We start from the raw sequence: 24696 nt of genomic DNA, 5'->3' as shown, positions 1-24696 counted from the left end.
TAAAGAGAAAAAAAAAGAAATCACAGTATTTACAGAGATAACAGAATGGCTTAGCCATGCAAAACAAATAACTTTGGTTTTTCCCCTTTTACTTTGGTTTAAATATTGACCAAGATTCAATTTTTTCCTGCCAAATAAAACTTCAATAAATCAAAGTTTAGAGGCAAAATAATATATTTTCTTTTTTTTCCCATAATATTTTATACAGCATTGAGTCTAAGAATATTTTATATATTCAATCCATACCAATGCACTACAGGAAGCTTTTATTAAACTGAGTCACTATTGCCCAGACAGTAAATGGTTTACAAATGTACATAACATATGCTTCTAAATAATGCAGAAGTGGCAAAATTTTATTCCTAATCTCTATCTGATTTTCATCTTCAATTTATTTTCATTACCTTCATAATTTTTTATTTCATGAGTCTAAAAAACAAACACCAGTTTTCCTTTTCCTGTCATAGAACATAATTCTATACCTAGAAATCTGATGTTCATTTTTTTTCTTTATAGTTATGTATATCCTGGAACAGAAATGGCTGTGCGGTGTTCTCCCAGAAACCAGGCTTCTGCATGAAAGAGCAAAGTTTAAAAGTCTAGTCACAAGTACCTATTGGCCCATATCCAGTCTACTTCAAAAAGTTTCCATTTATACTACCACCCTAAAAAGTTCCTCAGGCATAAAACATGTTTATAAAGTTACAAATTTGAATGTAACTAAAGATACATAGACATTTTATTATTACACTTTCATGTACGGCTTGATAAATTATGTATCAGTTAAAAACACTAAATTATCTCAAGGTGCATTCAATATCTGTAGCGTAGTTAACAAAAACACACACGAAAAAAATATATATTCTATATTCTGTGGAAAATAACACAGCTTTGATAATGACCACTGTTAAAAACTCCAATTCTGATTGATATCTTTTTTAAAAGGAAATAGGTATAATTTTAAGGCAGTGGATAACCCAAAGGATTTAACACCAATTTTTAATTACAGTGATTTACATAGTGATCTATGAAAATGGGAATGTTATCCATGATTTTTCCGAACCGTATCTCACACGCTGTTTTTTGTTTCTTTTGACAGAACATAATTGATTAGCAGGTGTCTCTAAAGGTAAGTACTACCCAAATTCTGTTCTGTGTCTTTTTCAGAATAGGGAAAATTGTCAGTTTGGGAGTACCATTATGGATGTGTGTCCATATGTGTCTGTGATTTACTTCCGAGAGTCAGTTGGCGGCACGTACGCAGAATAAGACAATATAGTGCTTATCAATCTGACTCTCTGCCTTCCCCTCCCTTGTGATAAAAATCACAATTTTTGAATAGGGCGATGTGTGTGTCCCCAGTCTTCACAAGCTGCCACCTTTGGGTTTTAGGTGCTTGTGAGAAAGTTTGGGGCATTACTGATAGCAATCAGAATCAGAAATGTACCTGCTCAGATTATCCATATAAACAATTGAAATAAAAACATTACATCATACATCTGATTAACAGCAACTCCCAGAACAAAGCTTACAGTGTATAAAAATAGCTACGTAAAAAATTTACATAAAAGGCAAACCAAAAAGAAATCCTCAGTGCAGACATTTACAGAAAAAAAAAATCGAACCAAACACAACATATGACCTATTATCATGGCTGCCAAAACTTGTTATTGTTTGTAATTTCATTTCATTGTTAAACTTGAGATAATTCTCTAAAATCCTGTGACAGCTTGGTAGAATGAACTGCTTAATATTTGAACCATGAATTGCTGTCAATGTCTTTGTTTATGTCTTAAATACAATCCACGTTCATGCTTCAATCGGTCTATATGGTTTTTTCTCTGAAATGATGAAAAAAACACAATTTAAAGAAGTTACCATAGCAATCATCTTGCACCATCAACAGATGCTTTGTACTGAAAATGACAGAAATTATTTTATAGGAGGAGCCCTTTACAAAACTCCATTGTACCCATCTTTAATCCCAGGCATTGATTGATGCATCCTTTCTACAAATAACTTTTTGGAATTGGTGATAGTTTTTTTTTTCTTTTTTTGGTAAAAGAATGCTTAATTAATACTAAGATTTTAAATTTTTTCAGAAAAAATATTTCATTTCTCATCGGGTTAAAAAGTATGCTCATCCCTTCAAATGACACTCTATTTTGTGGTATTTGTCTTCAAGTTCAATTTTCCATTGAGAATTTGCTTCATAAAATTTTGAAGAAAACAGAAGGTAAAATCTATATTTATAAATGATTAGGGAAATAACCCTAGAGAAGTGGGAAAAAAAAAAAAAGTCATGTAAGAATGCTGCACCCTTGACCTCCAGTGGGAGGCAAGACAGGAGAAGGAATCCAGTTCTGACTTCTTTCAGCCAATCAGTTTGAGATCCTGGTTTTTGGATTTAAAAAAATAGGTCTTATTTTATTTTTTAAAATTTTTCTCTCCTGTGTGCATCCTGTTAAATACAATTCTTTCCCATTTCCTATCCTTACTATGGAATTAACTTGGGTAATCCACTCAAATTTTGACTTGTGGTTTATTGATAGTGAACTCATTTTCTGTAGTTGTTAAGGCTTTTCACATGGTGTTGGGAAGCTACCAGTTATTCTTAAGGACACACAAAATAGTCCAAATGGCTCCTCTGTTTGGTTGGTGTAAAAGAAATAAAGAAAAGTAAAAGCTCAAATTGCAAGTGACAATGCCATGGAAATATACACCTTTTGTTTTAAAAACCACATATATACAGCTACTATATATAAATATATGCAACATATGTAATGTAACATTGACCTGTGTGTGTCTATATATGTGCATATAAAGATATATGAATACATATATACATATAAACACACATATATACATACTATCTATAAAAGTATGTGTGTGTGTGAATACACACATACACAATTTTGTTAGCCTTTTCATTAGGATCATTGGGGAGATGGCTGTATAAATACACTCACATTTTTATTAAATCCTTAGGTTAAAATTTGTATATGTTTAAATTATTGTCATAATTGTTTTCTGAAATAAATATAAAGTATTAGAATCTGCTTTTATTGAGCCCAAATACCAATTTATAAAATAAAGCTTTTTTGCACTCAGTGAAATTTTTGGCATTAGAATATAAAATGCTTATTGGATGTTGAAATCTCAAAATTGGATTTTATTATTCAGAGGGTAACAATTATTTTGGGGAGGATGGGGAGACTGGTGAGATTCCATTCTTCCAAGGACACTTTCTGAATCACCAAAGTTTTCTTTTGAAAAACTCTCTTCCTGCATTAAAAGCTATAATTATGAAGCATATTAAAGTAAAGCCTTTCCCTTTCATCTTTAAGGATGTTTCCTACTTACCTGAGAATTATTTCTATAAACCCCATACAGTCTACTCACTTGAACAACTAGAACAGTTTCTCTCTTAGGCTTCAGTTTTGTGATTGTTTTCTTCTAACTTTTTGTTTTCCTCCATATTACCAAGGTCTTTGTTTACATGTTTTGATGCAGTCCTGTAAGAGAATAAAATAAACATCACATTGACACGCACGTTTTCTATTTACTTTTAAGGTTTGAATTAATGTATCTTTGAAAAACAAATGTTTTACAGGCAAGCCACTAGGGCAAACAATTCCACATCCATGAGCCTTAACTGATAACAAAATGCATTCCAGTGAAATCAGCTTGGTTGTGGGGTTGCATTAAACGTATGCTAAGAGAAAAAGAAAAAGTGATTTTGAACACAGAATGAAAACTTTGTTGCATCATATTTTTAGCTGAATTACTTTTCTCTCCACTTTCTGGAAAGTAATTATTACCATTTGATAGTCAAAATTTTCATTCTGGGCAAACATTTTCCGTAAAAAATTTCTGAGGGAGTTTCATTATGACTTTTTCCTTTTGAATGTTCCGTATCATACATCCCAGTTGGCCAAATGACTTGTGACTATGTTTATGGATTCTGTTTTCTTGAATAAATTAAAAAAACAAGATTACAAAGAGATGATGTTTATGATAGAACATTGGCAGTAGAAGCTAGAGCAGTCCTAACATGGCTAGTTCTTAAATCATGACCCCAACCAGCAGTATAAGCATCCCATGAGAATTTGATAGAAATGCAAATTCTCAGGCCCCACACCAGAACTACAGAAGCAGAAACTATGGAGATAGGAGACGCAATCTGTTAAACAAGACTATCTGGTGATTCTGCTGCCTGCTAAAGTTTGAAAATCAATGCCTTAGTGCAGCTATGATTTCACTTGCCTACGTCTATCCTTAATTGTACAAGTAAGGTTTTGGGGCCAACCAAGAGAAATCAGAATAAATGGTAGCTGTATTTCCAAGAGTGCACGCCTTCCTTCCTTCCTTCCTTCTCTCCCTCTCTCCCTCCCTCCCTCCTTTCTTCCTTCCTTCCCAATACTCAGATCAAGAAACAGAACAGTGCAGACCATTATATTCCCTTGCAGTCAGTACTACCTCCGCAAAGATTACTACAACCTGAATTATCACAGAATAGTTTTACCTGTTATTGTAATTTAAATATAAATGGAATCATTCCACAAGCATTCATTTGTGTCTGCATTTTATTTAAACTCAACCCTGTTTGCAACATTCATATATTATGGTGCATGTAGTTGTAGGTTGTTCTTTCTTATTGGTATATAGCATGTCATTGGGTGAACAAACCATAATTTTTGTGTTTATTTTACTGGTGATGGGTATTCTTGGTCTTCATTTCTTCTGCAATTTCAATTATAACTGAGACATTTTGTGTGTGTGCCCCACATGACTCTTATGCTCTTATTCTTTTTCCTCTCTGTGCTTTAATTTGGGTGTTTTCTATTGATCTGTATTGCAATTTACTTCTCTTGTGTTCTGCTGTGCCCAATCTGCTGTTAAATTCATCCAGTGAAAACTTAGTGTTTTTGTTTGTTTGTTTGTTTTGTTGAGACAGGGTCTTACTCTGTTGCCCGGGCTAGAGTTCAGTGGCATCATGATAGCTCACTAAAACCTCAAACCCCCAGGCTCAAGCTATCCTTCTGCTTCAGCCTCCCAAGTAGCTGGGACTACAGGCGTGAAACACCACACCCAGCTAACTTTTCTATTTTTTGTAGAGGTAGGGTCTCACTGTGTTCCTCAGGCTGGTCTTGAACTCCTGGCCTCAAGTGATCCTCCCACCTCAGCCTCCCAATGTGCCAGGATTATAAGTGTAAGACACCATGCCCGGCCAACTTAGTTTTTTATATTTTATTTTTCAGTTCCAAAATGTCAATTTGATTTTAAAACCTTTTAAAATACATTTCAATTCTCTATTCCATTTATCTCTTTTGAACATCTTTTCTTGTACTTTCTTTAAGTTATAGTTACTGTAAACTCTTTGTCTGTTAACTGCAATGTTCAAATCATCCGGTTGTCTGTTTATCTTATCTACTTTTTTCTTGATTATTGATTGTATTTTCTCAACTCTTTGCATATCTAGTCCTTTTTAATTTTGCTGATATGTATTAAAAAAACTGTAGAGACTCTATAGAACATTATTTTCCAACAGATAATATTTCTCCCTTTCCTTTGTTAAGCAGATGGTATGTGGGGCTGATCAGCACAAATCAGTCAGGAATTGACCTAGACTGGGTCTCCATTGCAGCAGCTTTAGTAAGACTCAGTCTACCTTTGGTTCGCTCCTATTCCTAAAGCATGGCCCTCTCAGTCTTCCGATTGAGATCCTGGCAGGTATCCCTTTCTTCAGCTCTTAAAATATAGAGAAATTCAGCTTTTCCCTTTAGAATCTCAGCTCAGGTCTCCACCTCAAGATATGAGAAATCTCTTTAGTCTCCCTGACTTGACCATAAGCTCCTTGAGAATAAGGGCCATGTTTTATGTATATTTTACTCATAGCACGTAACACAGTAACTGGAATATGATAGGCATCCAAAAGATATTTATTCTACTAAATCGAACTAACATTATATTTGATATTTATTTCCTTCTACTGTTCCTTTTGGTATTAATGTCCACCAATATGAAGTCCATATATACCCAGTCGCTTTTTTATAAATAGGTAAAGTAGAGAGAACACTACATTGAAATGACAGAACTTGAGTGACGTCTTAGTCCAAACGTTTTAGATAGCACTGCACAAAATCACATGCATAAACATGTACCTTGATTATTCTAATGGCTACTAACTTTATATTCTAATATATTCTAATAACTACAATTTCTATAAATTGGTCAGATATTGTGGAAATCCAGGAAAGCCACACTATCCACAAAGCCTCTTCTCTCCTCTCCTCATCTTTCTTACCCTTGTCTTCTCTCATCCCTCTGATTTGCCTCCGTTCCATTCTTCTTTTCCTTTTCTCTCCACTTCTTCTTTTGCTACCTTTTATTTTTTCTCTCTCTTTGTCTGTTTTATCTCAAACTCACTTCATCAACTACCATTCTTTGCCTCTAATGTAACAGTTCTAACTTGTTGGAGCCATTAGAGAGTGACAGATATAAGAGTCAAACTTTAGTGGGTAAATTCTAAAATATAAAATTTTTTAAAATCAGCAGTATAATAAATCAAGGCAGTAACTACTCTGATGCAAATTACATTTTTTTTTTAACCTGCCTTGACCTTTGGGAAGAAAGAAGTCATGCTCCGGTAGAGTACATACATGATTTCACAACCTTGAAATAAAGCATGGACTAGAAGGAGTTCTGGTTCTAGTAATAACGTACTTTTTTAGCCCTTATATTTATAACAAATATAAACTTCCACAAAAGAATAAACTATTTGACTATACTTGAGAGTGACTAAAATAAGACAGAAACTAAAGAAAATTTTTACAGGTTTTTCCTCTGGATGCACCTCCCAGTTTGGGAGGCTTGAGCTAACTAAAACAAAAACTGGAAATCAAAGGGAAAATATTAGACAGGAGAGAGCCACAGAGTGACAAAAACTCCAAAGTTGTGTATAAACTGTAATAAATTCTTTGGATGACCCTCTGAACTGCACAGGTGTGGGAGAAATTTCACAAAAGTTCGGTAGAAAGCAACATTGGAAGGTTTAAAAACCTGACATGGATTTTGAGATACTATCCACATAAGAGAGAAAGAGTTTGGAGTTGAACTTCTCCAAGCCAGAAGTGCTTAGCAAACACATCACTCTTTGTATCAAAACCCCAGAAAAGCCAAGTAAAGACTATGTGTCAGCACTAGGCATTCATCCTAAGACAGATACGGAAAACAAAATGTAAAATTAACCTTCACAAGATCAAGGGAACTAGCCAGTAATCTAATTGTCTGCTAGGAAAAACAATCCACAGCCTTTAGAAAAACATAACAGAATCTAAACTCTCTATAACGTATCACCCCCAAAATCCAGTATATAATAAAAAATTTATCATACATACACAAAATAGTAACATGTAACACAAAGTTCAGAGAATGATGACACAGACTTTGAAATTAGCAGTCAAAAACTTTAAATCAGTTATTATAACAATCATGATGTAAAAAATATGGTAACAAAGAGAGAACAGGTTAAAATCTCAGGAGAAAAAAAATGTAAGCAAAAATAGTTCTATGACTAAAAAATACAATATTGGAGATGAATAATGCACTAAATGGCCCTAACATCAGATTGGAGGTGGCAGAAGAAAGCCACTTCAGTGAACCTAAGGACAAAAATATAATTTATAAATTCTGAAAAATAAAGAGAAAGAAAACAGAAAAAAAACTGAGCAGATCCTGATTGGCCTGCCTGAGAAACAATATTTGACAGTCTAACATATGTGTAACTGAAGTCCCAGTAGGAGAAGAGAAAGAGAATGTCACGGAAACATATTTGAAGAAACAATGAAAAAATTTTCCAGATTTGATGAAGTCCATTAACTTGAAGATCCAAAATGCTCAGAAATCCCCAAACAGAAAAGACAAAGAGAAAAACACATCTGCGTTCACCATAGTCAAACTAATCAAAAGTAAATATAAAGAGAAATATTTGAAAGTAGCCACAGAAAATTTGTTGAAGGGAACAATAACATGAAGAACAGCTGATATCTCCTCAGAAAAAATGCAGACCAGAGATAATTAAATGTCTTTAAAATGTTGGAAAAAAAACTCTCAACCCAGAAATTTATGTCCATTGTAAAGATCTTTCAATTAAAAACAAAAGAGAGACATACTAAATGAAATGAAAGGAAACTGGCAGAAATCATCACCAGCAGATCTTTCCTAAAGGAAGCACTAAAGGAAGTTCTTTGGTTGAAGACAATACAAGTTGGGAATTCAGACATGAAAGGAAAAAAAGAGAAGAAAGTAGAGATTGTATATATTAATACATGGTAAAATATAAAATACCAAAAAGACAACCAACTGCTATATATATATATATATATATACATACATATACATACACATATATAACATTATAGTATGAATTTTATAATATATGCAGCTATAATAGGTAGGACGACACTAGCAACACATATGAAGGAAGTTAAACGGAATTACAATGCTTCAGGAATCTTAGATTTTTACAAGAGTAGATTGTTATGAGTTCTTATTGTAATCCCTAGAATAAGCACAATAAAAGAACAAAAAGAGGTATAGTTAAAAGGCCAGTAGAGACTAAAAATTACTTGAGTAACTCAAAGGCAGCAAGATAGAAGGAACAGAGGACAACTAAAAAACGAATAGGGAAATGGTGGTCTTAAATGTAACTATATCAATAATTAAGTTAAATGTAACTTGTCTAACTTCTCCAAGTGAAAGGACAAAGATTATCAAACTGTACAAAGCAAGCAAGACTCAACAAAATGCTCTATACCAGAGGTTGGCAAACTTTTTCTTAAAGGATCAGACTATAGATATTTTAAGCTTGTAGGCACTGTAGTTTTTGTTCCAACTATTTAATTCTACCATTGTAGTCAGAAAACAACTAGACAATATATTAATATAAATAAATGAGCATGGCTGCATTACAATAAAACTTTATTTATAAAATTAGACAATAGCCTGGGGGTCGTATTTGCTCAGTCCTACTCTATTAAAGAGATGAATTTAATATAAAGAGACAGCTAATTAAAAATAAAAAGATGGAAAAAGATATACATGTAAACAGTACACATATGAAAGCAGTGTGGCTATATTAACAATGTAAAATTCATGACAAGGCATATTACCAAAGACAATGAGAGCTATTTCATAATTATAAAATGTTTGATATATAAGGAAGTTATAACAATTCTAAGTAGATGTACCTAATAAAAGCATAAAGCAAAACTGACAGAATTGAAGGGAAGGATAGATAAATACACAATCTTTATTTGAGAATATAATACCTCCTTCTAAATAATTGATATGACAACTATACCAAAATTTAGCATGCATGATTATGATGAAGTAAACAACACAGTCATTCCTTGGTGTCTGCAGGGCGTTGGCTCCAAGAACCCTCTCAGATACCAAAATCTGTGGATGCTCAAGTTGCTGTACTGGACTTGCTCTCTTACCATGAACACAATAAAACAAAACAAAACAAGTATTTCATGTCATTGGACAACAGGTAGCAAGGGATTATGTTTTCCAAGAAAAAAGAAACAAATAAGCTACACCCTATGATAATGCAGGATTCCAGCCTGGAGAAACTTTCTGGATGGTGGTGCCAAAAATGGGGACACATGCAGAACTCTGTCCTATGTGTCTCTTTCCTTGGCTGACTTTTAATGTAACTTTTCCTTGTAATAAATTTAATCATAAGTGTAATAGAGTTCAGTGAGTTCTTTCAATCTTTCTGGTGAATTATCAAACCTAAGGGTGGTTTTGGGAAACCCCAAAACTTGCAGTTGGTGTCAAAAGTAAAGGTGGTCTTGTGTGGACTCTGCCCTCTAACTTTGTTGTTGGACTCTTCATTCCTTGATGTTGGAGTCAGAATTCTTGAGTAGACTTGGTGGTCTGGAGGACTTTACCTTTAACCTTGAAGTTTGGCTAAGTCTGGGTAGGCATATAGAGCTACCATCATACCTAATAGCAAATATTGAGAAATTTTTCCTCTAAGATTGGGAACATGTAAAGGTATCTGTTCTTAACATTTCTATTCTACATTGTACTGAAGGTCTCCATGAGTGCAACATGACAAGAAAAAGAAATAAAAGGAATATAGAGTAGATGGAGGAAGTACAATGATCTCTTTTTGCAAATGAAATGATTGCTTATATAGAAATCTTAAAGAATCCACAAAACAACTAATAGAACTAACAAGATAATTTAGCAAGATGGTAGTATACATTTCAACATAAAAAATTAACCATATTTTCAAAGACCAGTAGGAAAAATTTGGAACATTACAAAATTAATTGTATTTAAAATAGCTGCAAAATACACAAAATACACAGTAATAAACTTTTAAAGGCATAACAAATGTTTACATTAAAAATTTTGAAATGTTGCTAAGAAAAACACTGAAAAGATCTAGGTAAAAGAGAGATTATACGATCATGGACTGGAAGACCAAATAGTATTAAGTTGTCAAATCTACTCAAATTTATCTATAAATTCAAAGCAATGCTAATTCCATAAAACTTTTTTGAGAGACAGAAATTAGAAAGTTGTTAAAATTTTTATAGAAATGCAAAGAAATAAGATGGCTAAAACAACTAGATGATCAAAGCTGAAAGACTCACACTATTATGGTAAATTAAATTTTGACAAATGTGCTGAGGCTAAAATAAATAGTGCTAGAATGACTTGATAAATATATATAGCAAAAACAAAAAGCAAATGAACAAAAAAATCCCATCTTTATCTCATGTTACACCCAAAATTTTAGATAGATCATATCCTTAAATATAAACGTTAAAGCTATAAAGTTTCTAGAATAAAACATAGGACCATACCTTTGCTGCTTTGGAATAAGCAAAGAATTCACATAGTGGACACAAAAAGCACTAAGCATAACAGGATAAAATTGATAAGTTCATTCTTCATCAAAAGCAAAAAATTCCTCATCAAAAGACAGCATTAAGAAAAGGAAAAATCAAGCTACAGACTAGGACAAAATATTCATAATACATCTATATGATGAAGGACTCATACAGAATATGTTAAGAACTCTTACAAATCAATTACAAAAAGGCAACAGTAAAATCTCGGCAAAAGATCTAAATGTTCACTTCCCAAAGGAAAATATAAGATAGTTAATAAATTCATGGAGCTTAAAATTATTAAGTCCCAGGGAACTGCAAGTTTAAACTTAGAATTAGATACTATTTCACACTTCCGACAATACCAAATCTAGGCAAGGATGTGGAAGAACTGCAACTGTCTTACACTGCTGGTGGGAGCTGTAAGTAGGATGACTACTTTGGAATGCTGGCAATTTCTCATAAACAAATGTCTGCCTGATGATCAAGCAATTCCACTCTTAGGTTTTTACCCCAAAGAATGAAAGCATATACTTACAAAAACACTTGCATTAAAATGTTCACTTTAGCCATACTATTCATAATAGCCCAAACCAGAAACTATCCAAAAGTCCAAAAGAAAATGGATTTTTAAAATGTGGTATATTCTAACAATTAAACCCTATCAACAACATAAAAAGGAAACCATAAACACATGTAATAACATGGCTAACCCTCAAAAACATGTTAAGTGAAAAAAGCCAAAAAATGAAAGACTACATTCTCTATAATTCCATTCATATGAAATTCCAGATTAGGCAGGCAATCTCTTTAGCACAGTAGTTTCCTAAGGGGACAGGTATAGTAGGGAAAGAAGTCTAAGAGAATTTTCTGGGGTGACGGAATGCTCTGTATTTTCATGGGAGTAATTGTCACTGCTCTACACTGAATGTTTGTGTCCCCCTGAAATTTATATATTGAAACTTAATTCCCAATGTGATGGTATTCATAGGTGGGGCCTTTGGGAGGTAATTAGGTTGTAAGGGTAGAGCCCTATGAATGGGATAAAAGCCCTTATAAGAGACCTCAGAGAGCCCCCTTGCCTCCTGCCACCATGTGGGGTAACAGTGAGAAGGCACCATCTACAAGACAAAAAGTAGCCCCTCACCAGACACTAAATCTGATGGTGTCTTGATCCTGGAATTCTCACTCTCCAGAATGGTGAGAAATGCATTTGTTCTTTTTAAGCCACCCAGTTTATGGTATTTTGTTATAGCAGCCCAAATGGACCAAGACAGTTACAAAGTTATATATATTTATGTATAGATTTAAATAGATTTAATTGCACTTTTAATATAGGCAAATTTCCCTCCATATAAAATAATTATACAGATGGAAAGCTAAAGCACCATCCTTGTGGGCAGGAGTTGAAAGAACTGGGCAAAAGGTGTGATGGGAAACTGGATATCATTTCTATTTCCTATTCGATTTACTTTCTAGATAGACATTATTTGTCCAGAGATTGAGAGTAGTTTATGTGATTTCATAAAGTTGTAAAAAACAGAAGAAGCAGGTATTGAGAAGGGAGTGACTAAAATTCTCTCCAGGGAAGGTATGGTTCTCAGGGCAAATCACAGTATCTTTTAGCAATCTGTACAGGTAAAATTAGGCTAAAACTATCGCTGTTCACAGTATGGAATTGGAAGAGAGAGGATGTTAAGGGTAACATAAAACATGGAATGTACTTACAGAGTAGGAGTTGGGTAACTTGAAACTATTTTTCTTATTTTTAACTTTATAAAATGAAAGGAAACAAAACAATAAGAAAGGGTAGATGGGGAAAAAGAAAAATCCTCCTTCTTTTCTTAATTCCATTATCGAAAATAGCTGCTAACAGTGCCTTAAGGTGTCAGACACTGTTCTAAGTGTTTAGTAGACACTAAGTTCTTTAATCCTTACAATATCTTCATTTGTGCTGAGACTAATAAACTTGCCTGTGGTCACACAGCTAATAAACACAAAGCCAAGATTCCAGCTCTATCACTCTGGCTCAAGTATCCATGCAACATGCTACACAATTATACAAATATGCAAATCTGTTAACCACTAGGAAATGTTCTAAATAGAAACACTTGCTAGTGGTGTGGGGGAGTGGTTATTCATTGACTGAGTATATGTATATAAGATTGACATGCATTTTATTACAAATTTCTCCACTTTAGTTATAGAGTCCTCTCTATCAGGAAAAAGCCTTTAAAAATTATTCTGAATACTTTTGTCTTGGTTTTAAGACTGATGTGGTGTAAATAAATATAATTTTATGAAATTAATGCACTCTTTAATTGCTAAAAATTTCAGAGATTTGAAAGAATTACAGAAGACTGTATCTACAACTGACAGAGAACAAACATTTATTTAAATCATTCCACTTAGAAAAATGTTCTTCAGTCAATTGATTTGAGGGGAAAAAAGACATTTATGAAGAAAGTATGCTTGGGTTTCATTATAAATTACTCTGGTTATTTATCTTAAACTTTCTTCATCAGTGTCTCTTTTTTAAAGTTATAAAAAGAAATATTTTATTTACAGCTATTAAAAGGGCAATCATGAGAGAAAACCTACTTGTACATCATAGGTGACTATTATATATACTGTTTTTTTTTTAATTTTTTTAAAATTTCAGCATATTACAGGGGTACAAATGTTTAGGTTACATATATTGCCTTTGCCCCACCTGAGCCAGAGCTTCAAGCATGTGCATCCCCCAGACAGTGCGCACCACACCCACTAGGTGTGTAATACCCACCCCTTCCTCCCCTTCCCACTTGCCCTACATCCCATGACTGTTATTACTGTATGTGCACTTAAGTGTTGATCAGATAATACCAATTTGTTGGTGAATACATGTGGTGCTTATTTTTCCATTCTTGGAATATTTCACTTAGTAGAATGGGCTCCAGCTCTAACCAGGATAATACAAGAGGTGCTACATACATCACCATTGTTTTTTGTGGCTGAGTAAAACTCCATGGTAGACATATACCACATTTTATTAATCCACTCATGTATTGATGGGCACTTGGGTTATTTCCACATCTTTGCAATTGTAAATTGTGCTGCTACAAACATTCTAGTGCACATGTCTTTTTTATAGAATGTCTTTTGTTCCTTTGGGTAGATGCCCAGTAATGGGATTGCTGGATCAAATGGTAGTTCTACTTGTATCTCTTTGAGGTATCTCCATATTACTTTCCACAGAGGTTGTACTAGTTTGCAGTCCCACCAGCAGTGTATGAGTGTTCCTGTCTCTCTGCATCCACATGAACATTTATTGTTTTGGGACTTTTTGATAAAGGCCATTCTCCATCAGTGTCTCTTTTTAGAAACTTTAAATATGGAATAAAATTTAAATCATAGACTCATAATAAGTTAGTGTGAGAAGAAGCCCTAGAGGTGACATAATAAGTTAGTGTTAGAAGAAGCCCTAGAGGTGACCCTGTAGTCTAAGCTGCAAGGCAGAGAGAAGAGTCTTGGCCCTGGGGTCAACGAGCCTGGGTTTTCATGCTCATGTGTCAAGTCTGAGCTGCAAGACCTTGGACAAGTCCCTTTCTTAAGCATGCTTGTTCATCCATAAACAGCAGGATCTGCTCACAGGGCTGGTGTGAGGATAAATGTGGTAGTTTATGTGAAAGCAACTGGCAGGTTACAGGGACCAGGTCATATAGCTACTGAGTAGCAGAAGGGAGTTCAAATCCAAATCTCAATGCTTCATTCTGTGTTACTTCCATAAGAGCAGTACCTTTAAAGGGATAAAGTTGCTTTCCAATAACTTTCAGGTTTTAAGACTTTTTTTGGTGAGATTTTTCCCAATATTATAAACTGGTTTTGAGATCTCCTGGAAAGGAGGTAGGCATCTACACTGGTGGCACCCTCTAAGGATGCCTTTATTTCAATCATTTAGTGAGAGAATGGAGGAGGTAGGAAAAGTGAAGGGAGGTGAGAGTGGTAGGCACAACCAGAAAATCACAATATGGTTGACATCATTTTGGAAAAATAAAATACTACAATAGATTTTTATATTTAGAGAACAAAAACAATACTCAATTCACACATGAAAGAATTTATGAGATTTTAGGTCTTTCAAAAGCAGGCATGTGTATAAAAAATTGAAAACTCTCTTATAGAGAATGTGAGGAAATCTTAACTCTTCCTAGTTGGAGGGGTGTTTTCTGTGAGCCTGCCTGACTCACACCACAGAAGGCACCAGGTCTATGGGTATTTACGACTGGGACCAGTGGCAGTGTAGAGTTGCCACTTCCAGCAAACTGGCCTTTGACAACTGTGCAGATAATTAGGATCTTACCCAAAAGAATAGTTATTTGTCCCCCTTTCCTGATCACAGCTGTCAGCAAATGAGTCTTCTCTTGGGCCAAGCTTAAGGAAAAGCTAGAGGAGGAGAGGAGGGCACTAATTCCCACTGAGAGTTGTTAGCAAGTAATTGGTTTGAAGAAGGAAATAGAAAAGAATAAGTTCTTTCTCTCATTACTACATTTTTCAATTTTATGTCCTCAGAATTTCTAAGACTCTACAAAGAAATTTCTCGAAGAAAGAGGGAATGGTTATGTCCTCAGTAAAAATAGAAAATAGTCTTTCCATCTTGGTCAATAGCGAACATGGGGACCATTAGGTAAGAGATTGAAGACCAAAATAAATGTAACAATACTCAATATGCACGAAAACAGGGTGCCGTCCTAGTTCAATGTGTTTCTTTAAGGTGAGTGATGTTGGGACTGCACAGCCTGGCTCATGGCAGGGAATGGGATGTTTTATTCTTCACCTTTGAGAAAGACAATTAAAGCAAATGTGATATTTTAAAAAAATTAAATGAACATATAAAGAGGAGATTTAAAATGTGAGAACATTGGCCGGGCGCGGTGGCTCACGCCTGTAATCCTAGCACTCTGGGAGGCCGAGGCGGGTGGATCGCTCGAGGTCAGGAGTTCGAGACCAGCCTGAGCAAGAGTGAGACCCCGTCTCTACTAAAAATAGAAAGAAATTATATGGACAACTAAAATATATATATACAAAAAATTAGCCGGGCATGGTGGCGCATGCCTGTAGTCCCAGCTACTCGGGAGGCTGAGGCAGTAGGATCGCTTAAGCCCAGGAGTTTGAGGTTGCTGTGAGCTAGACTGACGCCACGGCACTCACTCCAGCCTGGGCAACAGAGTGAGACTCTGTCTCAAAAAAAAAAAATAAATAAATAAAAAATAAATAAATAAAATGTGAGAACATTATATTTTGCTGTGAGCTCTTTCTTTCCTCTGGGAACATTCAGGTCACACACAGTAGAAGAGGGGAAGGCCATGGATGGTTTTGCCCTTTGAGACCCTGTGATTGACTAGTCAGAGACTCCTGCATTTCACATTATTACATTTGCCCTCTAGTCCACTGTATTAATTATAGTTTCATAGAATGATGGGGCATTTTCTTTTATTCCTTCTGGCTGCCTGTCAGGTTATTGGTAGAGAAAGAGAAAGAAGCCAAAACTTGGACTAGCCCAGCTTCTCATACAAGTGGGGAGAGAAGCTAGGTCAGTCCTGCCCTTAAGAGAATACTCCTTCCTCACAGCACTTTATTAAGTGCCGACTGGCAATCAAAGTCAGGGATGAAATTTTGATTCCAAAGGAGTTCTGATAAGGCAGAAAAATATATTTGAAAATACTACATGGGATTTGGAATAAAATACTTATTACTTATGATACCTTGGAAGGTTAATCCCATGGAGACTTAGATACTATGAAACAGTGTTAATTGTATGTACTTTGTTAAATTGTTGAGGATTTCCATAAAAGTAAACCTCCTCCAAAAAGGAAAAAAAAATTGCATGTGCTCATGTAGTGGTAAGTGAGGAAAGTCATTTAAAATGTGCTATAAGTGATCCTCCAGCACTATTTTTCAATTTATCTAGTGGAGAGTCCCTTCTTCCTCATGAGGACATATTTGATTTTAGCATTAAATATTGATTGAAAAATAGAATCCAGATAAAATCAACTTTCTTGCAAGATCCTGTTCCTCATATCAAGAGATACTAATGGGAAGGATTCTAGACTGGCTCAATATAGCATTGTTTCTTGAGGCTTCAGTGTTATAGGCAAGTCCTCCTTTGCCCTTCAGCCAATTTAGACTGTTTCTGTTTTATTCTGAGAGAGGACTAGAATAATACAGCATTATATATGGCAGAAGTAACATAGGTTATTTGTGATTTTTAGATTTCTGGATTTTCTATATATTACACACTAGTTTTCATGAAAATAGTCTTGAGTTCCACGGTTCAAAAAGGTAAACCTCTTGGTAAATTTCCAAGAGTTACACAATGAATATTTTGAGATTACAAATGTCAGGTTAATGGCTGCTCCCAATTTAGTGAAAAGAAGTATTGTGAACAGGGTCTCTTAGGTGCAACCAACCTGGAAATTATGGTTTTACATACTTCTGAAGAAGTTTGTGGCTACTTCATTCTGCCCTTACACTTTTTCTTTATCTTTGGCTCTTTTATTTTTTTATTGTTAATAGTTCTTCTACTATAAGATATACAAGAGAGGATTTAGATCTTATATAATAACATTTAACTTCCTATAGAACTAAAAACAATGTTTGGAGGACAGAGTAGAGAGAAACTGAAAGATAATAAAAATTAACCATTGAATTATTTGTAGTTCTTTAATGTGCTTTTACTTGTTAAACAACTAGACATAGAGTGGGTTTAGTCAATAAATGGCTTTTGCCTAACCCTGTCTGTTAATATCCTACACATTAAATGATCAGTCATCCATTCTCATTATCAAAGCATCTCTAGTTTAAAAAAAAAAATTCCATTGGGAAGTTATATGTATTAATGCAGCAAAGGAGTCATGAGTCCTTACTCTTAAATGAATATGTCATATCAAAATGGGAAAAGAATACAATTGCTAAGTATTTCTTGCTGCAATTATCCATATTTAAAACAGATATAAAAATATGTAGCTCCTATTAGTGGAATGGAGAATGCATGCAGGCTGAGTGGTCACTAGGTAAATTAACAAATGTACTCTTCACTTCTTAGAAATAGGAGTGTTTTTCTTATCTCTCTCCAATGACTTTTAAAGTTACCAATGCAAAGAATTTCCCCTACATGTTGCAAAAATTTCACAGCTTTGCTACCCGTATCTCAAGAGTGGTCTTAGAAATTCTTAACTTGAAAGTTCTTATTATGAATCTGCACTTACTCTGGACAAGTAGCTTAAAGGGTTAAGAACACTAATTTTTATTGCAAAAATCCTGGTTTATTTCAGAATGCACAAGCATAAAATAACTAATTAGGAATGCAAAGCACTTAGCAAATCTGAAGTGTTCCACAAATTCTTCATAAAAACCCTTTGATGCTTGGAATGAGAATTGCAATTTATTACATTGATTACCAATAATATTTATCAAAGTTAGTGAACTTTCCAATCAAATAACAGTTATTTAGATGGATGTTCAGGTCAGATGATATAAGTTGCACTTAATTTAATGAGATTCTTTAAAGGAAATGTTTGAGGCCTTAACCTAAGGCCACTATGAAGCCAAGTGTCCAGCATTTACCTATCTGTGATTTAATTTGGGGTCACCATATTGTAATAACAAATGAATTAACACACACACAATTATTTTTTATTCGTAGAAGGACAAATGGTGCATGATAAGATACTGGTTATTGGAATAGGATGATTAAGGATGCTGGGGTTGCTCTAATAATTTAACATTTATTTGACCAAAATGTAAAGGACTATAGTTTGTTTTTTAGCTAATTTTCAAGATATGGAGAAATTTTATTTTTATTCTTTTAAGAAACAAAGTTACTTTGGATTGCATCAGAAATCCTCATAAAATGGAAATACCCTACAGACCAAGCTGTTAGATTTGTGAATGCCTTATCATGGATTATAAAGAGAGGGTATGATTTTGGACATCAAGAAACTTGTACACACAGAAGGAAAATTTCTGTAAGATAGATATTGCCTCTGGGCAACTGTTTGCATTTCCCTTCACTTACATGGTACAGGTCTTCTAAATTTTCCATGAACAGCATGGACACAAACCCATGTGAATTGTTTATTAAATGTTCACTGAGAAAAAGAACATATTTGTCACAAATATGATGGTTCATTTTGTGCATCAACTTGACTGGGTCCTGTGGTGCACAGACATTCGTCCAAACATTATCCTGGCTGTGTCTGTGAGGGGTGTTTCTGGAGGAGATTAACATTTCAGTCAGTAGACTGAGTAAAGCAGATTGCTCTCCCTTATGTGGATGGGCCTCATTCAATCAATTGAAGATCTGAATGGAATGGAAAGGCTTAATAACAGAGGGAACTCCTCCTGCCTGACCACTTGAGCTGGGACATTGTTTTTTTTTTTTTTTTTTTTTTTTTTTTGAGACAGAGTCTCACTCTATTGCCTGGGCTAGATGTCATGGTGTCAGGCTAGCTCACAGCAGCCTCAAACTCCTGGGCTCAAGGGATCCTCCTGCCTGAGCCTCCAGAGTAGCTGTGACTATAGGCATGCATCACCATGCCTGGCTAATTTTTCTAGTTTCAGTAGAGATGGGGTCTCACTCTTGCTCAGGTTGGTCTTGAACTCCTGAGTCCTAGGATCACAGGTGTGATCACTGTGCCCAGCCTGGGACACTGTTTTTTTTCCTGCCTCTAGACTTGGACTGAAACATCAGTTTGTCCTGGGTCTTGACCTGGCTGTTTCAGACTGGAGTTTACAACATTGGCCTTCCTGATTCTCAGGCTTTTGGACATAGATGGAACTACACATTGCCTCTCCTGGGTCTCTGGCTTCCCAACAGCAGGTCTAAGGACTTCTCAGTCTTCATAATCATGTGAGCCAATTCCTTATAATAAATCTCTCTTTACACACCACACACACACACACACACACACACACCCTGCTAGTGTGATTCTCTGGACAATCCTGACTCGGAACTTCTCAAGATGAAGGAATAAAAAGCCAAGATCAGTAGTGACTATACACCAATGTGAGAATGGGCATTATGTGCATCAGTCACAACACACAACAGGAAAAATGCTTTTTCCTTATGTGGCAAAAGGACAGAAAGTAGGCATAGTGAGAGAAAGGAAGGCCTAGTGATTAAGCACAAAGACTCTGAAACATCACTGTCTTAAATCAAAAAACAATTATGTCCCTTACAAACTATGTAACCTTAAGCAAGCCATTTAACCATTCTGTGCCTCAGATTTTTCAAATGTAAAATATAAATAGTAATGATATCTACTTATAGATGTGCTGTGAGAACAAAAGAACTCAATAGATGCTCATGGTGCAAGGTGACTTCAAAATTTCTAAACTACTGCCTTGGATGGCAGCTCCTTTTGAATATTGCTTCATTGGAATTGCCATATTTATAGGGTGAGATCATGGATCCTGGTTTGAGTCTGCTTTTTTAAATTTTATTTTAAGTTAACTTACTTAAGTTTTTTTTTAAAGGGGATATGTGAGACATAAAAAAATATAAAATTAACTCCAAAGTTGCCAGTAGCTATAGACATTTCATTGTAGGAATCAATTTACTCCTTTATAAGATAAGGGGGTTTAAAACCCATGTTTGGAACAAGGAGCATGCCACAATATCACCAATGGAACTTTTAAAAAATGCAAATGCAGGAACCCTACCCCTACCAGTTGCATCTGAATCTAGGGTAGGCAGGGAGCGGACAATGAGCAGTATCAACCAAGTGTGTATGTTAAGAATCTTCATTGATTCATCAGATTTTATTTTTAAACCACTGTTAGATGATTTGTAAAGTTCATACTATCTGTAATTTTATAACAAACAATTTTTAATCTTATATCTCTAAAGCATTTTTAAAGAAGTCTTGGTACTTTAATCAAATTTTAAAAATTCAAGCCAAAATTATGATGTATTTTCTTCTGAAATAGATTCTTATATGGATTAAAGTTAACTGTCTAGAATAGTGGAGTATTGACAATAAGATATTCCAACTCATCAGCAGTTTCATTGCTGTCCAGATTTGTCCCCGAAAAGATATCTGGCAGTCCCTGTAAGGTGTACTAACCACTATTAATCGTCACCAAACTCAACCAAAAGATTTAGAATTGGTTGACCTTTAGGTAGTATATGCTTTTAAAAAATTCACCCAAGCACTAAAAAAAAAATAAATAAATAAAAATAAAAAAATAAATATATGTATATATATCAAAGAATTGAATTCAGACTATTGACTGAGAAAAATAAAGGGACACAGGTGAAGTCACACCTCAGGCCAGGTCTCTGATATTGGCAATGTAGTCACTGAAACAAAATCATATTGAAGCAAAATGTGATCAACCTGATTTGGGAGGTATGTCTTTCTGATTGTAGGAATTACATGCACAGCTGCAGTGAGCATAATTAACACATTGTATTTTCTCCCAGTGACAGTCAATGAACAATGATGTTCTGTTCCCCGCAACTCACTTTGACTTCTTTATGTACAGCCAGTAGACAACACCAGCAACAAGGGCAGCGAGAAGGAGACCAACAACGATTCCCACGATCAGTTTTGCCTGGTCATTCACCTTTTCTTTGTTTTCATCTAGAACAAAGAAGAAAAATCCATGCAATTACAGACAGTGCCAAGGATTTTTACAAAGAAGTCAATCTAGTTATTACTTCTTAAAAATGTCTGAGGCTCACTACTGTGATTAACATGCAAACTCGTGATTTTAAAGGGTAAAATTTTAGCGTTTTTACTATCTTGTCTCATTTGGTGTCTTAGTTCAAATCAGAATTGTGGACAGCTAATAAAATTACTTATATCATGACACTTCATAGATCTTGAGCTGATAGTCAAGGAAGAAGAGTGGGCAGCATAGTACCTACCACTTATCTCGTCTGCCTCATCGTGTTCTGGAATACTTACTGAAATGAAAAATGTTAATATGAAATTAAAAACAAAATTTGTTGATATATGAAAGTCACCTTTACCATTATAGTATGATGTAATAATACTCAATGATAAAATGTCTATGCTACAACTAAGGGTAAAAAAAAAAAAAATTACACTTACTAGAGCATGACCTTCCCTACAAAGAAATTAATCTTGTTTTAAGTGAGAGTAGTTAAAAGGGCAAAGGTATTACACTACAATAGAAAATTTCACAAGTTATGAGCTATTGCATTAATCTGAAATACATATTAATTTTTCCACTCTCTACCACCTTTTAATAATACTTCTTTTTTAAGAGAAACAAGTTGGTACCTATGAAGTCCATAATGTGGTGTTTCTCAACTTTTCTCAATTTTGCCACCCTGATATAGGAGAATTCATTTTTATCCTCAAGTGTCAAGGACTTACCACTAGATGTTCTCAAAGTGGGAGGGGTAAGGTTGAAACTGGGGATGCCTCAGTAATCTCTGAGAAGCAACATATGTGATGTTTTCAAAAGCCCCCAAATGACTCTAATGGCACCACGCTCTTGGTTCATTTTAAGAATCACTGCTGTGTTGAAATATCATCTAATGTTAAATTATATAAATATTCTTCAAAGTACGTGGGTCTGCATCAGAAATGCCAGTGATGTTTACTAAAATACAGATGCCCAAACCCTCCTCATACATACAAAATTCAGGTGCTCACTGAATTTGAAAACAACAGGATTAAATGTTGATCAAGCCACTGCAAGGCCTAGAAAACCAAAGCACACCATTCAATGTGCTAAAATAAAAAAAGATATTTGTGTTCAGGAAAAAAGAATAGGTTCTCTTTCTAGGTAGGACAAATCAATACTCTCTGAATTGCATTCTGAGCAGTCAATGTTCTTATTTTAGAGTTAAATTTGTTTGGTTCTTTTCTCCCGTCAATCCATCAAGTCTTCATATTCCAGTCATAACTGTTAGGGGCAATTATCTTCAGACAATTATTTTCTCCTAGTTCCTGCTAATTCCTAGCCAGTGTATCCCTAGCTTGCTAATGTCACAAGCAGGATTCCAACCAACTGAAGAATGGTGGGTCAGTTAGTGTCCTGTCCAGAACCAATCCTCATTTTAGGCCAGTACTGATTTAAGGTTGACATAACAATAAGAATAATAACAAAATTGAAGATTATGGATATTTTTACATGAAATGACAACTGATTTCAGAAGAAGATGCTATTTTTATGTATGTATTACCCTAATTTCAGCTTTGACAGTTTTTTTTCACTTTCTCCGAGATAATTTTCTTTATCTGATTTTTGGCTATGATTCAAATATGATATGATAAGAAAATTTTGTAAACTAGATTTCATAAATTTTAATATCAGTCTTTCTAATTTGCTAAATGACTTTAACTTTGTGGCATTTTTGTACAACATAAGGATTGGATAAATATTGATGCCACAAAGAATTGGAATGCAAAATAACAGATTAAAGGGAATTAAAAATTTACCAAATTTAAAACTGTTACAAAAAATGTTTAAAACAGTCTTGGAATTATCTCTACTCTGAACATAAAACATGGATTAATTAAGAGCAACTCATTTCTTATTCTCTGTTGCTTTTGGGAAATATCCTGTAGAGGATAAGTTCTCTAACCCATAAAATATGAAATGATTTAACTGTCAAGACAAGGATAGTACAAGAATGGACACCAGGAAGAAAGAAAAAAATAACCTTATGATGATGATATCAAAGTAAATAAATAAACAAAACTTACCATAATGCAGTACAGGAAGATGGAATTGAAGATTTTAAACTAATGAAGAAAACTTCAAATTTTTCTTACTTTTTTAATGCCAGAAATGAAATACTCACTAGCAGAGACATTCAAGGAGTTTACTGTTCTCTCCAGCTGGTTTTCTGCTGTGCAAGTTAATGTAACATTCTCTTCAGGGGAAATGATAATTTTACTATAATACCTGCCATTGACATAAGGAGATTCCTCTGTCTGGAAAAAGAAGAAGGAAGATAGGTTTAGAAATAAAAATGGATTCAAAAGCTTGGACAAGAGTACCATTGAATGTAATAGAATAGATGTGGTGCTCTGTAGAGCAGTCTGGTGTTCAAGGGGCTAAGATCATAGAAAGAGAACCATATGGGCCAATACCTACAAAGATTAGCAAATCTGTAATGAGATTTCTTTTTATGTTTCTATTGTAAATTCTAATAATTAAATTAATTGAACTTTTCCTTTTCAATGTAATCTTAGGTTTAGTCCATAGTTTGGCATGATGACACTTCTCAAAATAATTAGTGATTATTTGATCAATAATTTTCCCTCCATAAATGTGAATTTAATTATTTATGAATTTGATCACTGTTCTTCACTGTGGGGATTGATTCTTTTATCGTAAACCATTATTTCTAAGTGCATATGTATGTATGATTTGCTCATGGGTAAACGAAACTATTTTTCCTAAATTTTTCTGTTGTAAATAAAGAGGAGGGATTCGTTTCAGTGACTGCTAAGTCCATTTGATTTTTGTGACGGCAATCACCATATTGAGTTCCTCCAAACATAAAAAAAAAATCCGCTTTAATCTCATCCCCAGGATTTGATTCCTAAAACCAACAAAACTGAAGCAAATAAGCGCTTACATTCTTTTCTCAGTCATTTTATACACATCGTTTCTATATAGTTCCCTTTCTATATGGGTAAGTGCCTTCAGGGCAAGAGCTAGTCTCAAGATTTGGGATATCTTCTAGTTGCTGTGGGCAGAGGAGGGGCAGAACTATCTCACAGTTGTAAAATAATAGATTTACCAAACTTTTGAG

The 24696-nt window shown here is 34.5% G+C and overlaps 1 protein-coding gene across 4 annotated transcripts in view; it reads right to left on the bottom strand.

Moving 5' to 3' along the window:
- Positions 1–3402: 3402 nt before the first annotated feature.
- Positions 3403–24696, bottom strand: part of ALCAM (activated leukocyte cell adhesion molecule) — a 193896-nt gene continuing 172602 nt past the window's right edge. For 2 of the 4 annotated variants that reach the window (XM_069475071.1, XM_069475074.1), the window contains 4 exons: positions 23737–23865; positions 21826–21864; positions 21421–21538; positions 3403–3515 (listed from right to left, as the gene is read on the bottom strand). In XM_069475071.1, the coding sequence (XP_069331172.1) occupies positions 3428–3515; positions 21421–21538; positions 21826–21864; positions 23737–23865 (374 nt within the window). In that variant the 3' untranslated portion in view covers positions 3403–3427. Of the gene's footprint in view, positions 3516–21420; positions 21539–21825; positions 21865–23736; positions 23870–24696 lie in introns of all 4 variants that reach the window. The other 2 variants (XM_069475072.1, XM_069475073.1) reach the window with 2 other exon arrangements.

The sequence above is a fragment of the Eulemur rufifrons genome, chromosome 7 (genome assembly GCF_041146395.1).
Source record: "Eulemur rufifrons isolate Redbay chromosome 7, OSU_ERuf_1, whole genome shotgun sequence".
NCBI classification, from domain to species: domain Eukaryota; kingdom Metazoa; phylum Chordata; class Mammalia; order Primates; family Lemuridae; genus Eulemur; species Eulemur rufifrons.
This window is presented reverse-complemented; position numbering and strand designations above follow the sequence as displayed.